General features: G+C 48.1%; 2 protein-coding genes across 2 annotated transcripts; one reads left to right on the top strand and one right to left on the bottom strand.

Moving 5' to 3' along the window:
* Window positions 1-411: 411 nt before the first annotated feature.
* LOC131212251 (uncharacterized) lies at window positions 412-12,175 on the top strand. The gene is made up of 5 exons (XM_058206044.1): window positions 412-531; window positions 5,958-7,993; window positions 8,091-8,190; window positions 9,271-9,425; window positions 9,499-12,175. The coding sequence occupies exons 1-5, from the start codon at window positions 462-464 to the stop codon at window positions 9,841-9,843; spliced, it is 2,706 nt and encodes a 901-aa protein (XP_058062027.1). The 5' UTR covers window positions 412-461; the 3' UTR covers window positions 9,844-12,175.
* Window positions 12,176-12,481: 306 nt separating this feature from the next.
* On the bottom strand, window positions 12,482-16,254 carry LOC131210445 (proton-coupled zinc antiporter SLC30A2-like). The gene is made up of 6 exons (XM_058203695.1): window positions 15,832-16,254; window positions 14,246-14,359; window positions 13,839-14,155; window positions 13,078-13,771; window positions 12,769-13,009; window positions 12,482-12,701 (listed from the first exon to the last, which is right to left on the bottom strand). The coding sequence occupies exons 1-6, from the start codon at window positions 15,940-15,942 to the stop codon at window positions 12,595-12,597; spliced, it is 1,584 nt and encodes a 527-aa protein (XP_058059678.1). The 5' UTR covers window positions 15,943-16,254; the 3' UTR covers window positions 12,482-12,594.
* Window positions 16,255-16,964: the final 710 nt, after the last annotated feature.

Raw genomic sequence — 16,964 nt, 5'->3', positions numbered from 1 at the left:
TGAATCATTTCTCCAGGTGTGGTGCAACTAAAAAGCAGGCAGCATAGTGTTGCGACCTGAAAGAAGATTCCTCGAGTGTTTGCGTGTGCAGCAAAGTAAGGGAGGCCGGTCAAGAGACCTCCGCTTACCAGTGTGAAAAGTGTTTTCCATTGGTTTGTGAAAACAAAACGGAAGAAACAACCAACAATCGTTTGTAGAAGTGAGTGTGTGTTTGGAACAGATTTGACGCGGGAGTGAATGGGGCCAGCGGGAGTGTTTTATGTAACGTAAGTCCGTTGGTCCGCGCTCGGTTCTTGGGCTCGGAGACTCCGGACCCGCAGACTTTCGCCGGACCGATTGCCGTGTGATCGTTGGACAGCGTGGGATAGTCTGAACCCCAGACCACGGGACAGACCGTGAGCTGCTACCGTGAGAAGGAAGGCGTTCGGGGCGATCTACCCTTCTGTCCGCGCGGTTGGAATATGGATAGAAGTGTAGATTCCATCGGTAGTTGCTCGCTCGATGTAGATGCTGATTCAACCGATTTCTCTGGTGAGTACGACGGAACTGCCGGAAGTAGGTCTCCCCGAAGTCTAGTTACGATGGTGAACATAACAAGAGTTTGATCATAAAAACAGATTGGTTGCGAAAACCCTCCAGATTCACTTGTATCTTCCGACAGAAGCGTGGACGTGCGTTCTACCTCAGCGGTCATTCGGTTCCGGTGTGGGCGGCCACGACAAGCCGGAAACGTCTACGGTGGCCAGCCGCGGTTGAATTTAATGCCCGGCGGGGAACGACGACATTCCCGATAAGGCGCTGACGTTTCTTTTTTTGGCCAACCCCGACAGTGAGCGACGAGCGTGTTGGTGGTGACATTGAAAACTGGCCGCACACAGGACAGAGAGAGATCCCAAGACGTACAAAACAAATCATAAACATGGCGAGAAATGGATGGCCCGTAACCGCGTAAATAAAATCGGTGCTTGGTAATCCTTCCACGAGCTCGGCCGCGAATGTTTGGGCTCGTTTTTAATGGACGGCAATATCGCTTCTCTGCAAAAGGCGAACGCAAACGCAGCAAAAAAGGAACGATCCAAACGCGTTTGTCGCGTGCGCAAACGGATGACTGCGTGACTCTTTCGGCGTGCGCCACCAAATTTCCCGAATCGTCCCGCACTTTAATTGGTTTTAGTTAGATGCCCAACGCGTGTCGAGGAGCTGAAGAATTGATCCGCGAGAAGAAACACTTTCTGGTCTGGTCGGTGGCTGGTTTTTTTGCCATTGTCTTGATGTTTCGGATGTTTTTTGGGGGCCCGAGTGAAGGTCAATGTCACTGGCTGGAGATTCGGATTGCCTTGAAAGCTGCAAACGTGTGGGTCGAGTGCGTGTGTGGAGGGAAATGAAATGACACCGAACGCCTCCACGCGTTTGTTACGTTCGATTGAACCACTTGTCTGCAACAAGTTCCGCCAGTTCTGCTCCCAAATTAGATGAGGAAGTTCTTCGGGCTTCTCTTTGAGAGGTTGCGTTTTACCGGATTCGATTCGATGATTGTCTGTCCCCGCCGGTGTGGCAGGTGGAAACCGGAAGCCTGTGGGTGGGTCACATTGATCCCGTGGAATCCGCGAACCGGACTCAAGGAACGGGGATGGTTCCACCTTGACATTTGAGAAATGACGCCGCCGCTTCAAACACTGTTTACCTTCGTGGCGTTAAATATTTAAATCGAACGCGTAAGGCGCGGAAGGTGCTTAAGTGAGGGGGCAGGTTTGTAGGTCTTCGTTTTTTAAACCAGTTCCGAACCGCCGGACAGTGACAACAAAAATCAATGAAGTCGCCGCGGCGTTGTGTCTTCACCATCTTCGTCATCGATAATCCCTTTTCGCGGTTACGAACGATCGCGTCCATTTCTTGTTTCGCAAACGACTCACGTTTACGCCGTCTACTTAGAAAGCGTAATGGAATTTAGTCCGGCCACCGGTCCGGTCATTAGTGGCCGTAATTCTGCGTGGACCTAACGGGTGTAGTAATCCCTTTTGTAGATGGGAATAGGCTCCTTGGCTAATACAGCCGATCTATTTCAAGAGACTTGTTTTCTACTGGGCTGTTCAATATGTTCTTTGCCTCGATAACAGAGGGCGATGCTACGAATCCAATTTTTTGTTGTTGTATTGGCACACTCTTCATACGAACGTATGTGAAGTTTCATTTCAATCTGTCGTTTTTTTACAAGCCATTTAGTATCGACATGTCAGCATTTTTTTGCGACGGAAAAAATCAAGTATCTCGCAGTGATTGATTTTTTTTATTTTCGGAAGGTTCGAAAGCAAAATAAAATTCATTAACGAATGTTGAAAGTGTATAAAAACTCTTCGCCGTCAATGAGGGGGTTAAAAGGAGGGTTTCCGAGTTTAAACGTGGTCGTACTAGCCTTCAAGGCGATCCACGTCCAAAACGTCAAAAAAACAGACACAACACCCGAAATCGTAGACAAAATACAGGAAATACGTATTATACGTAAAAAATACGTATTTTGAAGCCTTTCCAGCTCCCTGCCTTTTCTCTCTTCAGGGAGAGGCAATACTGTGGCAACAAAGTGAATTTCGAACCATAAAAATGTATTTTCCTTATCGAGGCAAAAAATTTATTGAACAGCCTAGTATCTTCTACTGATGCGTTTCACATCGGAGTCGTAATTGTTGAAGCAGTACAAGTTATTTAGTGTGGTTGTTTGTGGTAAGTTTCCTAGTCCTATAACACGCCTTCAGACGTAGCTCAAGGTGAAAAGCTGAAATTCCTCACCCAGGAACAATTTCTCTGTGCATTCATACTAAACTCTGAGACTCCTACGTCCACTTCCAGCATCCAATCCCCTAACACAATGCGTGCTCGGTGGTGCGTGAGTGTCACTGGCGTCTAGCCCCGGGGCCCCGTCTGTGTTGGCGTTACACTAAAGCTGCGCCACCGACGCACTTTCGGAGCGCTGCATTTGAAGTCGGCGCGTGAGTTGCATTCGGATGCTGTGGCCTCCTCTGTCCCTTTCTCTGTCTGCCTCACGAACGCCTTCGCATGTTGTCGTCGCACTGGAGACGCGTCACCGGCATCGTCACGTTGCGTCACAGAAAAAGGCGAAATGAGTTCGAAAAGTGTTTTGAAGGTTCCGCGCCCGTGTGGGCTGGCTTGTGACGGCGGGGGGGACCGCGACCGCTTCACGATTACCACTACTAGCGCCGTGCGTGTCGCACACAGTGACGCGATCGCGTGCGTGCTCGGACACACTGTGGAGCCCGCCGCCATCGGGAGCGCTTCCTGCTCTCCAGTGTGCGTTTGGCAGTCGGTCGGAGCGATGGCAAGAAGTGGTGTGGTCGTCGTCAGTTATTAACTTTTATGCTTTCGCCGTTGCACTCCGGTGCACTAGTGACCGCCCGTGGCTCTAAAGTGGGACACCCGGAACGAAACGCGTGTGCTCTGTACGCGAACGTGAATTGATTAAAAAACGCTTGAACCATATGTGAATTCCCATCCGCCATTTACGTGATACGCAAATCGCCAGTGAATCGCCTCCACCATTAGTCAGAGTTTATTGGCGACCCACAAACCAGTTATCGTGGGGGGAAATGCGTGCGTTTGTCGCGCATAGCTGAGCGGTGACGCAACTCCACGTTGTGCGCAACCCGGGGAATCCTAGCGCTGACAGATTCTGGTCCCCGAGTAGTCTGTAACCGTGTCTTTGTGACAGTTTTTGAGGATCCTAAAAGTGTGAGAAATATTCGTGAAAGAGTTCGATTCGTTTTATTGTGAAATTTCGCCGGTAATCTCAGCCTTGTGTGGTATGCTCCTGCCGTCGCCAGGTGGCCAAGTGAAGGTAACACACAGCATGGGGTCGCATATGGCCGATTCAGGTGTTTAGGCCGTACCGGCCCGGGGGCGATTCATGCCATAAAATAGACCACTAATCGTAAGTTCGATCAGCATCTTTCACGTGTAATTACTGTGCCGGGAGGCCAAAAAGCCGCACGAAGCCGCGGTGTTTTCAGAAGTCGTTTCGTTCCGTTGCCCAAGCGAACCAATGGAGGCGAATGGTGTTTTACAGACTTTCAGGTCACCCACGTGTTGGGGTTTGCTTTGAAACGGACGTGCCCGGAGACGTAGGTCGAGCGTGGCCAACCTCAGGGCGTGTGGCTAGGGTTGCTGCCGACATTTGCAGTAATTGCGACCCAAAACCCACCCCCAGTGATAGCGAATGTCGATTAGTGAACCCTTCACGATAATTTCCACCTCCGCTTTGGAATGGCTTTGGGCGTAAAAATGTGACCCTCAGACGGCGGGTGACACGGTGCCCTCCTAGCCAGTAAATGAAGTCATTAAACGAGCTGTACATGTGGGACGCAAGATTTATTGATTGGCAGAGCGAGAACCGAGTGCACTTTCGAATGGCGTTGCGTTGCGTTTCGTTATGTTTTGTGGCAGCAAAGTAAGGTTGAGATTAAAGGAAAAAGCACAGCGCAAGCAACTCAGTGTGAGGGCCATTGCACTGCGCTGTCCACGCGGTCAGCCTTATCGCGCGACCAAACACTTTGTACGTGCGCGTACGCTGAAGGTTAGACCCTATGTGCAATCATTGACTCTACGGCTCTCCCTACGAGACCGATACCGTGTCCCGGCCGTTCAAGGGTCCGCACTTCGCTATCACTTGGCCGCGCAAACGTCTTGGTTTCACGGGTTCATTTCACTTTTCATACACTGGAGCATGGAGCGACACCATGATAAGAACGCCACAGCGCATTTGGACCGAGTGCAGAACATTGCTTTTACATACTGCCCAAGAACCAGTTAAATTTGACGGTGCTGCGACGGTTTTCAAAATAGTTTACCTGTTGTGTTATTGCATGATAAACTTATTGAAAAATAATGTTTATACACCAAGATTATGTCAGCCACACCGAGGGTGACCTTATCTCGAAAGAGCTCTGGGCAAACATAGCGATGTGTGCCATGTCCACGAAGCTGCTCTTGCCACACGCTGCCCGAGGTACCGGGGCAACTTTGTGTTGATTTAATAGCCTACAAAAGCTCAAAAAACATGGCGCAATATCCGAAAAGGTCAACAGTTTCGTTGTTGCAGGATGTGTTTGACACTCACCCGTTTCGAAGACGGCCCAACCTTGACGGATGCAATTACAGTGTTGAGCTCGGCTGAAGTGTGTCGTTCGATGTGTCCATCAAAAGAACTCATTTGTCAGATTCTCGCTTTTATAGGTATCATCTTTCTCTGGCATCGCTACTGATGATGATGATGACTATTGGCACACTACTCAGTGTAATTGGGTGGGGTTGGGCAATAAATCAGGTTGACTCATCAAAATCGATCACAAACCGGAAAATCCTTGACCCTGTCCTTCCGCTCCCGTTCATTAACAGCTTAACATAAATCCTTCTTCGCCGCGTGGGAGTTTTTAAGCGAGGTAATCCGCCCGCAAATCCTGTGAACCGTCGTTTCCTGCACACACCCACTCGTAATCCGAGGAGCGGCGCATGTGGCAAAAATACAACTGTAGTCCTTTTACGTAGTAGAAGTTGTCTGGTTTTGCCATTGTTGGAGAAACAAATCGATTGACTTCTGTTGGGCGTTCGTGTGCCACGCAGAAGGTTGTTCTTGGCGTATGCTAATTAAACGCTACGACCAGCCTGGTAAAGTGGTGAAGGCCTTTAGGGAAGGTTATGGTGTGCTCCAATGTTCAGGGTCTCGAGGTCACCTGGGAAAGGACAAAACTAAATCAATAATGCAAATAGGCAATTCTATTCAATGAAGGACATTGAACATTTGGAAAATGAGAGTTAGGTGTTTGGATACAGGTGTATCGAACGTGGAATGTGGATTAATGTAAATTCTATTGATTATACTAATTCTCTACTTTCCTGTTCTATGAAAAGTACTCTAACCGCAACCGACATTTTCTTTTTTCCTTCAACAGACACGTCAGGAGAGCTAAACTTTCTAACACCCATCTCCGGTAAGGACATCACCCGGGAGTTCACGGCCGGGATTAAGGAGCGTTGCATGGTGCCGGTGATCAACTGTCAGGCAGTAACGAGCGTACTGGATCCGGTAACCGGTCACATCAGCACCGTTCTCACGACGACGGCGGCGGCAGCTTCGCCCGTGGGCGCTCAACAGCAGCAACCGCTGCTAAGCAACGGCGACAGCATTGCGGCTTCGCAGGTGAACAAAAAACCCAGCTATCTGAATCTCGCCTGCTGCGTGAATGGCTACTCGAACCTGACGACATACGATTCGAAGCTCCGCCAGGACATAAACAAATCGCGTGAAGTGTCCCCGAGCCGTCCGATCATCGCGACGCTTCACTACAACCGCACCGATTCGACCGGTACCGGTGCTGGCAATCATCTGCTAGCGGCGCCCACCCTCAGTTACGTCAGCATGAACAATACGATCAACAACAACTACGGCGGGACGACGGGAGCCGGTGGTCAGCTCGGGTTCGTCGGGAGCAGAATGTTCAAGATAAACGGCGGAGGTGGCGGCCTAGGACGCGTTCGCGCCATGAACGGAACATCAGCGGGAGGGCCGGTGGACGTTACCGATAATGCGGCTTGCGCGTTGTTCAACGGCAACGGCACGCTGCGCTCGAAGGTGATTTCGTCACAGTCCCAAATAAGCAGCCTCTCGCGGGACGATCCGTCTAAGATGACGCCGAAGAAGAGCTTCATCCAGCAGCGCGTTGAGAAGCTGTACGGGGCGAGCGAAGGAGTGGTCATCAACAAACAAATCTACAGCAATAGCGAGCGGAAGTACCTAAACAACATTGCAAACGAAACCAACGGTGTGGTAGTGAACGGCACGACACCGGCCACGCTAGGACACAGTAAAGGGCATCTGTTGGCGGCAAGTGGCGGTGGATCGCTGTTGAAGAACGGATCCGCTCATCTGGCGAACGGCGCCCACTCGGTTGTGGTGGAAGAAAACAATAAACTGATTGGCAGCGATGAGCACCAGCCAGGCGATGATCCGGACGTCGAGGCGCTCCCGGTGTTGCGACACTTGCGGCCCGAGTTTCGCGCTCAGTTGCAGATCTTCTCGCCCAAGAAAATTCCCAAACCCTCTCCGAGCCGTTCCCTGGGAGCCACCGCAGCAACCAACGGTAATGTGCATCACACCAACGGTACGGCGATGAGTCACGGCAGCGCTGTCGAAGAGAGTCTATATTCGCGAACGCAACGTCACCACGCGACAGACGAACAGCATTACTCGTCAATCGATACCAGCTACGACAGCTTGCGGCAGGACGAAGATTTGTCTCGAATGGCGAGCACCACGACCGCGACCAGCAATGGACATCACTACCACGAGACCAGCAGTCACCATAGCAACGCTGCACGCACGATGCACGTTGTCGAACGGCACACTGATAGGGCGACGAAATCGGAGGAGCACACGATACCGTCCCCGCCAGCGTCCGTCGTTGCCGTTGACAACGCACCGGAGACGATTGTAGTATCAGCAAATACCGCGAGTCGCGCCACCGTACCTGTCGACATTGCCGCCGTACGACATCAGCAACCGGCGACGGCGGCGAGTGGTTCATTCGATAGCACTAGCACGGTGCCCGAGAACAAAGTTCACAACGGTGTCGACGAGTCGGCGGCAGACAGCGCGAAAGTAGCGGACGTCGAAAACCGCTGCAGCCAGCTCGTGGTGAACGGTGGTGACGTTTTAAATTGTGATAATCCTTCGGCCGAGATGAGAGCGGTCGTGGCACAGGATCCGGCCGGTACCGGAGCAACAACGGGCGCGTCGGAAGAGGCCAGTGCAGTGAAACCGGTGCCGCCACCAGTGGCAACTACCAACGGCAATAGCAGTGCACACAGTCTCAACAATAACAACAACCATGAGCTCGATGGAAACTATTTTCTGCAGATACTGCGGAACGAGCAGAACCGCCTGCAAACGATGGCCACCTCGGTGGAGAAGGAGATTCAAAAGCTTAAGGTGTGTGTATGTGTCGAGGCACGCGGTGTGCACGGAAGAAAATTGCGTGCGCAGACTACTAGGGATCGGGTTGCTGATAGTCTGGTTTTAATTTTAGGCCAACGGCGTCGTCCTGTGTGAGGAAATCGATGGCTACACGCTGGTTGCCGTTGGCAAAGCCCGTCTACTTTGCTCACAGAAGATGAAACAATTTGAAGGTTAGTACCGGGTCATTTATTGGACCGCTGTTAGTAGTGGTGTGGTGTGCTGGCAAAGGGTTGTTGTGAGATGAGATGCTGCCGTCGCGCGTGATCATATTTTTGTCGCCGTTTTAAAGATCGTCGGCCTCGGGCGCCCGATCGTACAACTGATTGGCGAAAATGTTCGGTCACATAATACTTGCTTATCAATTAAGCTTATTTATTATCTCCCGCACATGTGTCACCTTCTAACAGCTGATAACGTTATCTGTCAGTGACGTGCGTATGATACGTAGTTTTTCGAGTGAATTTCGCGGTGTATGTGGTTCTAGCAGTGTTTACTTTTCTTGCTCAGAATTAGTGAGTGGGTGAGTGCCATCGTTTATTATGCACGGTTCGGTTTAAATGCTGTTTGATTTAATTGGCATTTATTGTTATAAACGGTTTGTTGGAAACTGATTTTGTTTTCAAAACTCTTCTAGAGTTTATAAACAAATTCCGCAAAAAAATGCTTCAATGGCGTTTGGATGTTCCACAATTTTTTGCACATTTTTTTTTATAACAATATCGGTAGGATCGGTCTCGCGATCTTTTGCGATTTTTCAGAATATGTTTCACAATAAAAGAGACTTATCGCTGAGTCACATGATTCACGGCTAGACTGCCACGGCTTTGAACATGTTCGTCACGAAGCTTGTCCGGAAATTCCGGGGTTGAGTAAACCAAAATGAAAACGTTCCAACGACCCATAGTGAAAGGCGGCAATGAAAGGGGTTGGCCGAATTTGTTGGCGCATCGCTGTGCCAACAAATTCGACAGTAAACAATAAAACCAAGTTCCGTTTGTTTTCGAGGCTTGTATTGTTTTGATTCTGTATGTTGGTTTTCTGCGCCAATCGCAAGAAAAGGTTATATGACCTAGCCTTTGTCTTTTAGTACCACTTACCACCGCTTCGAGGAATTGTTCTCATATTACCAACTCATATTGTTTGTAGCGGATTTCGTCATCATAGAGACTTAAGGTTAATTTTTAGGCTCTTTCGGGTAGAGAAAGAAGAATTAAGCCTAGTTGGGCGTCAAACTATCCTACTGATTTCAGGACTGTGCTACACTAACCTGAACCAAACGCCCGGCGAAAAGTTCCAAACAACTGGCGAAGATCTGCGAGGGTTCTGGGATATGGTGATGCTGCAAGTGAATGACGTCGATGCAACTTTCGCTGAAATCGATACGTTCCGTAAGAACGGTTGGAAGGTACGAACTGAAATTTATACAATCGGATTGTTTTTGAAATTAAATTGGTTGATTTCATGCTCGTCTGTTTTAGAAACCTGTCATTAAAAGCCCGCTACCTGCAGCACGCAACGGCGCTACTCGTACTACAAAGCTTATCAAACGTCCATACAAAACGGCTACGACAAATGGTGCCACCAGCAGCAGTAGCAACGTTACCGACGGTGAAACGAAAAAGGCTTCCGCGGCGTTGGCTGCCGCGAAGCGGGAAGCGCAACGCAAGCAGCTCATGGAAATGAAACGGAAACAGAAGTTGGCAGCGAACGGCCAGCAACCACTTGAAATTTTCACACAAACCTCCTCCGTTGCGAGCTCCTCCGACGGAACCGCTCCACTGTCTCCTGCTGCAAATGCTTCGACGCTGGTCGATACGAGTTGATTTCGTGCATCGTGCTTCAAGATGCGTTAAGATCGCACCATTATAAACATCACCAGCTCGCTTTACCGTCGAAATATTGATAGAGAATAATCGGAAGAAAATAATTTGTAATTTGGCACTCCGAAATTCCACTGCTGGAAGAGTATATATTGTACAGTAGTTCACACAAACACATTTGATGACACTGGACTGATAGATTTTCCGTCACTTAAGGCTCACGCTTCTATTTTGTCACAAGTCCAATGCGAAACGTTGCCGCTTACCGCTGGCTCTCTGTGCTGTGCACAACGTTGAATCCTTGCTCTTAAAATCTGTTTGTGAAGTTTCTTTTGCGTGTACCGTATAGGGGAAAATGAAATCGAAAGAAAGGATATAAGTGAAAGATATAGAAATCGTTGTAGAAATAGCGAAATAGATAGCGAAGATCGAGAGAAAGATAAAACGATCGATAGCGAAAATGTTGTTGCAAGAAGATATAAAGGATTGGAAAGGCCAAGACAGAGTGATGAAGTTTACCAGGAGAAGAGAAAGCCAAGGAGAAGGCGAAGAAAACGTACACAAATTGTGATTGTTTTATACATTTTTATGGTCGAATATTAAAAATCTACTATTATCGATTATCGTATTGCTATAATTATTCACTTTTTTATTGTAAAACTATGTGTTCTGACATTTTAACGGTATTCAAACAACACGAAGAAAGCAAATAAATGCAAGCAACACGTAGCGAAAACATAAATAGTGCAAGGAACGGATAGCTGAAGCGAAAAACAGAGCGTATCTAGGCAAACAAAAAGTAGTTAGACACATTGGAATGCGATCGCTGATTAGTGTGTGATAACGAGGGACGAAGCAGAGGAAAGCATTTCTCTGTTAGCTCACCTTCGTTTATCTTCCAATGGCACACGCTCAAAGCCAATATGCTCTTGGTTGTGGACTATGCAAACAAGCCAGCAACAAAGACAAGCTCAGTACACATGTCACGATCAAATGATCAAACTTACAACCAACCCCTCTGCCTGAAACGTACGCGTGTTGACTGCAACGAACTGCATATAATTAATTCTGAATTGTACACACTGAAAGGAGAATGGAAAGACGAATCTCTATTTATTAACAAAAATGAAAACCTCATAACTATCCTTTATCAATGTGTTTAGTTTAGCTTACTGTTGGGCGCGCTTTACTCGCCGTGGCGGCTTTGTAATCTTCGTTTATTTCGAGGGTCTATGTAATTTTTATCCATCTCGTTGATGACTTTCCGGGTCGTACCAGAAGAGAAATCATGTTGCAAACAGTGTCCCGGTTTCGGTGGCGATTGGCGAAATTTCTTTAAGATTGTAGCGGATTCTGAAACGTCGTTTGCATTTCAACGCAAAATGATGATTGCAACGCGGTTGCTGTTTGCTCGTCGTTTACGTTTCATTGGAAAATGCTATTTGAAGGAAGGTTTATGTAGTTAGATGGCTCATTCTATATTTTGTAGCTTGCATTTTTGTGTCGTTCGAACGTACAAGAACGTAAGATGAGGGAAGTCGATGAGTAAATGGAAGTATCATGTCGAAGAGAATACGACCATTTAGAACAAGTATTTATGAGCTAGTGCCTTATCTGTCGTTCAAGAAACAAGGTGCATATGAGTACAAAGTATAATAGATTTTTTGGGCTCACATTTTATTCGTCTTTGTTCGCGTATGTCTTATTATTTCCGCTATGCAGCAAATTACAGCTTTCTTGCCCTTTTTGTTTTGCATGCAACTTAGTGGCAGAACCTTTCTCAAAGTTGTTTCTTATCGCCAATGATGTACTGGGGAATGATTTCCTTTCGGTTTTAGTAACCACAAAACGAGCGAACCATATAAATCCTTCGTAAAAGACAGTGTTCGTGAGAATGAATATTCGCAAAGTTATAGAAAAAGGAAAGAACGCGCAGAAGACGAGGCTACTTGCTTTGTGCTTATCGCGCGGGGGTCAAACCCGCGAAACCGCGAGACCGAGATCCGCCATCGAACGGCATTGTTACGGATAGCAAAACGTAGTAGAGCCTAACGCAAGCATTGTGATTGGCGGCTTATTTTTCGACAAAAAGGATTTAGCAAAAATTTTACAGCGTTTGGCAGATGCAAAACTAAATGATGTAACGTGCAACCCTTGATGGGGAATCAGCACTGTGTCGGGTGGAAGAAGATTATTAAGGTATAACAAATGGCTAAGGAGCGAACAGCAGCAACAGCTTGTAGATTGATCAACGAGAGGCAACAATACCACCAACATTACAACACGAATAAATCAATAAATATTCAAAGGATAACCACAAACACTTTTATTCTTTCCTACGATGTTTAAACACACGATAGACTCGGCATTTGTATGAACGATGGAAAATGAGAAGGCAAAGGTTGAGAGAAGTTCCGTTTAAGCAACGAAGAAATCATAACTGATGCTTGCGCATGTTCATCGGAGCTCAGAAAAGATAAGGTTCTTGTGGGCAGATGTCAGAAACATCCCCACGGCCTCCGGAGTTGGTCGAAATAAAACAAAAATTAACAATGTTGGAACATGAACCATCTTGTCCCGAGCGGATCCACTTTATGATGACGTTTTATTACAACCTTCTAGCTCGATGAAATCATTGGCTACTAAAATATAGAAATACTTTTGGCTATGTACAGGATGAAGAAAGCCGGTATCTTCCTTCCTTCGGGGTTGCAACTAGCAGTGTCAAGGGCACCAGCGCGTAGCGAGTCGGGTTTAAAAGTGCATCTTCTCTATCTGCACCGTACTGTGCTTGATGTGGAAGTCCTTCCTCGCTATGTGGTTAGCTGCTGCCAGTATATCGGACGGATTGGCGAGTGGATCTGTGCAAAATCACGCGATAAATCACAGCCACTAAAAGCATTCAGCCGGCGCTATTCTGTTGCTTACCAATCATTAGATGTACCGTCATGACGTTCCAGCCGGTCGATACACTCCACACCTTCAGATCGTGTACCGTTTTAACGCCCTCAATAAACGCCAACTCTTCAGACAGTTTTTCCAGCGTAACATCGCTAGGAACGGCATCGACCAGGATGCGCATTGAGTCTCGGAAAATGCGTACCGTCGTCACGAGAACGATCACCGAGAACACGAAGGTACATATCGGATCGAACACCTTCAGGTTGGGCTACGAACGCGATGTTGGCATGGTTTAGTAAATGTTTTTCTAGCATAATGGACCGTAGGGATACTTACCGCTAACTTTATGACCACTGCCGCTATCAGCACACCGATGCTTTGTATGAAATCGCCAATCACGTGAATGATCGCCGCCCGGACGTTAAGATTACTACTGTCTTCCTCTGCCGAAGAGTCGGAACACTGGTGATGGTGCTCCCCGGCGGAAGATGATCGTTCCGTGTCGCTGTGACCAGCTTCTTCGTCACTGTGACCGCGGGAAGAGCCCGGATCGAGACTGATGCGTGAATAGCCTACCTTACTCGAGCAAATGAGATCCGGTGAGTTGATGTTCGCGTCGAAACTCATCCGGTGGCGAAGGTGTTCCTTGTTCAGCTTTAACCGTGCACTGCTTAGTATCGTGTCGAGATTCGGTTGACTGCTGTCCGACGTGAGTGCGAAGGAGTTATGCCTTGAGGATCGAGGGCTGGTCGTTTGGGGACTCGGAGGATAGTTCTGAATGATGAGTTGCTCCATCTTATCGCACTTCTTCTCGTCACATGAGTATGTCCGGGGTATGCGCTTTGGTATCGGCGAACAGGATCGCGATAAGGGAAGGCCTGCTACCGTCAGCTGTTGAGCTTTTGCTCGTGGCCGTGCGGGTGACGAGTGACTGTGGTGGGAATGGCCACCACCATAACTATGTCCGAGCCCTCCATGACTGTGGCCATGGTGTACAACGCTACATGAACCGTGCAGAATGAAGGCGGTCCTGTCGATGGGAGTTTATAGCATTAGTGTTAAGATTGTGTTCCGCTACATACATGTAGTACACTCACGCTACATTCATGACAACACCCAGTACGGCCACAATGATCATGGTGTCTGCATCAATCTCGTAGTGGCCTTCGATGAGCCGATTAGCGGACATGACGACAAGAACCGCCGTCAGCGCCCAAATGCCGAAGATGGATAGCAACGCGCTGAGCACCTCTACCCTCCGGTAGCCGAAGGACATCCGCCCATCCGGAGGACGGTTTGAGATCCAGATGCTTAGGATGGCAATTATGAAGCTAATGCAATCGGAAAGCAGGTGCGCCGCATCGGTCATGATAGCGAGGCTGCCGGAAAGATATCCCCCGACGAACTCCGCTATCTGACGTAATAGGACACATTACACAGGATGAGCATTGCAAATGGCTTATGTTTTTCGGAATCCAGAAGAGATTGACGCGATTTTGCTTACCATAAAGGCCACAGTGAACAATGTGGCCCACATAAGCTTCCGCTTTTCGGCTTTGCCATACGATTCCGTAGCCGATGTTGCACCGGATGTAAAAAGGCAGGTAGGATTGGACAGCTAGAATGGAAATCAAATATGTTCTGTATCTTGGGTTTTTTTTAATCCAAACTGAACGATGCACTATTGCGCCTTCGGGTCTGAAGTTTTACTTTAAACCGCTGATCCGATCGTCCGACGTTGAATCTGTAAGCGGGATTTCGTCAACACGTTTCTGATTGGCTGACCCGCTCGCTAGAATTTGACGTGGACACCAATTAACACCACGGGTAGCAATGACGGCGAGCGTTTCGAAAGCGCCCGTTTGTTGATCTTCTGGAGGGCGACAAGTTAAAAGTTTATCCAATAACCGGATGCGAGCGGAAATCATATGATCAATGATAACACAACTACGTCGCACAACCCTCAGGCTACGCTCATGTTTAATCGATGTCCTCGATGGTCCAAGCTGTCGGTAAACATCAAGCTAAATTTCCTGCCTGTCGGGGAACGAGCATCTGCGACGATCGCCGTCGATCGGTTCTTTTACAACTGGAGCATAGTTGTAAATAGCCATCATGCGGGTGAGTGGGAATAAGTTTCACCCGTTGGAAGCAAGTCTTCGTAATGTTTCCAAGTGAGTTTTTGATGGCCAAAAAATATTTTTTCACTTCCTATTTCTTTTCGACCGGTGATAATTTTGACACTTTTCCCGGTCGACTGGCCCGATTGCAGATTGAAAGACTCTTATTGGAGAACGAAGCAAACGTTCGGAGTCCCAGAATAGTAGATACGATATTTCACAGGTAAACTACGAAACACGAAATAGAAAGGGATCGCATTTTTTTAAACTAGCTTTCAAGATGCACTCCGCATCTCACATTATCACCTTGATTGATTATGTTTGATTCTTATCCTCCGAGAGCCACTCGAACGCCTCTTGTAAACATCTTCATGGATTAGCGTTCCGAAAGCCCGCACATGGCCGAGAGCATCGGTCGGTGATTTAGCTAAACACGAAACACTTCGTCGCTCACCGATCAAGTTTTATGAGTCGTGCCAAGTGGTTGCAGACTTGTCGGTCGTCGAGTTTGTAATTGCCGTTTGTTTGTTCGCACAAAAGAATTTGGAATTTAACACTTGGAGCCACGCAACCAACCAGTGAACCAACGAGGAACAGAGGAATTCCCCAAGTCGCGGAAGGGACCTAGAAATTTGCGCCAACATAACGGTGACACCCAAACAGCGGTGTGTAGACAAGCCGATGGTTTACAGCCGAACACGTAAACAAATTGCTCCGAAGGGCTTGTGGATGTGTTGAGGGACGCCCGTTATCATGGGCACATTGGGGCTGTGAAACAATTTTCTAATCATCGCCACAATCATCGCCTGCAGCGATGGCACGTAACAAAGATGGACTACGAAAGGTGCGCCAGAGATTAACCCAACGCCATCAAAAGCAGTGTTCGATTAGATAGTGTCCTCGCTATTGTGGGCTTGATTAGGTGTCTGATGGGGCGATTCGGTGGTGGTTACTCCGTCTGGGAACTTACGTTGGTGATGCTCGGCAAAAGATTCTGCTGACTACTGCATTGTAGCTCCAGTTGGGTCTCTTCTTCCTCTTCAGGGTCGGAGTGTATATTTACTTCCACGTATGTCGTCATGCTGCCGTACCGTGGCCTCCTTTCCAAATAACTCTCAAACACTTGGCCGTGCCTTTGTTTTGGGGCAGATTTCGACACTCTTTCGTTGCTTGCCAACCTTCAAAACCGTTGGCACGCGAACATGCTCATGCTCAACACACCGGGACGGATCTCACACGTGCTATTGTTTTGCTGGATGGAGTTTCCGTTCTTCTCTCGCGTGGAGCCAGACTAAAAACGTTTATGATTATCCCATGCACAGCCACAATGGTTCCACATTGCCCGGCGCACTGGCACTGCGATCAGTAAGTGCAACGAGCAAACGCGCCACACACTGTGCACCTCGCGGACGGCAAAACGGCACTGGCTGATGGGCTGATTTCTGATATAATTTTTATATTCAACAGCCACAGCGAGCGAGCGAGTGTGTAGTTGTGGTTGGCTCGGTTCGCGGTTTTCAGACACACGACCCCCTTGGAAGCCGGCCGAAGACCGAGACCTACGCGTATCAGGAAAGGGTTATGGACCGGGGAATGTGATAACACTTTGTACCAACATAAGTGCTGCGATTCGGTGGGCCGCAATCCCGCGTCACGAGCCGTCTTTTCAATCTCGTCATCTGCTGGGACCGGCGCTCACACTGCCGGAGCATCGGATTTTGCCACCGTTGTTTGGCGCTCCAGTTCAAACGTTGCAAACCGTTCGGCACCAACGCAACGTCGTTCACCGCTGATCGGGGCAGGATAACGGTGTGGCATTTACGTTAATCCACCCGTAACTGGATTGTTCTAGTATGGTAGAATATGGCACCTGGTATTGACACCCAGGGCCATAGTATGTATTTTTATTTGAAGACTGTTTTAAAATTATTTATCAAAACAGATGGAAAGTTGTGCACGAAGTACACGATCTTGTAGAGGAATGCGAATGTAACGAAAGCATGTTCTTTAGTATTAACACAGAACATTATTTACTATTAACTGACGGTTCATCAACTTCGGGCTCGTTTGATTTATTTACACAACATTGATTAGAAAACATGG

This window comes from Anopheles bellator, chromosome 2 (genome assembly GCF_943735745.2).
Source record: "Anopheles bellator chromosome 2, idAnoBellAS_SP24_06.2, whole genome shotgun sequence".
In the NCBI taxonomy this organism is placed as follows: domain Eukaryota; kingdom Metazoa; phylum Arthropoda; class Insecta; order Diptera; family Culicidae; genus Anopheles; species Anopheles bellator.
The sequence above is the reverse complement of the archived record's forward strand: the minus strand, read 5'-3'. Positions and strand labels throughout refer to the sequence as shown.

Bases quoted from the DNA above. Each gene is read 5' to 3' on its own strand.
- LOC131212251 (XM_058206044.1), top strand. From the start codon at position 462: ATGGATAGAAGTGTAGATTCCATCGGTAGTTGCTCGCTCGATGTAGAT. The intron at 8,191-9,270 runs GTTAGTACCGGG...TACTGATTTCAG, and splicing joins GAAGATGAAACAATTTGAAG to GACTGTGCTACACTAACCTG. The intron at 9,426-9,498 runs GTACGAACTGAA...CGTCTGTTTTAG, and splicing joins TCCGTAAGAACGGTTGGAAG to AAACCTGTCATTAAAAGCCC.
- LOC131210445 (XM_058203695.1), bottom strand. From the start codon at position 15,942: ATGACGACATACGTGGAAGTAAATATACACTCCGACCCTGAAGAGGAA. The intron at 14,360-15,831 runs GTAAGTTCCCAG...TTTCCATTCTAG, and splicing joins TTTTGCCGAGCATCACCAAC to CTGTCCAATCCTACCTGCCT. The intron at 13,772-13,838 runs GTGAGTGTACTA...TCCCATCGACAG, and splicing joins GGTGTTGTCATGAATGTAGC to GACCGCCTTCATTCTGCACG.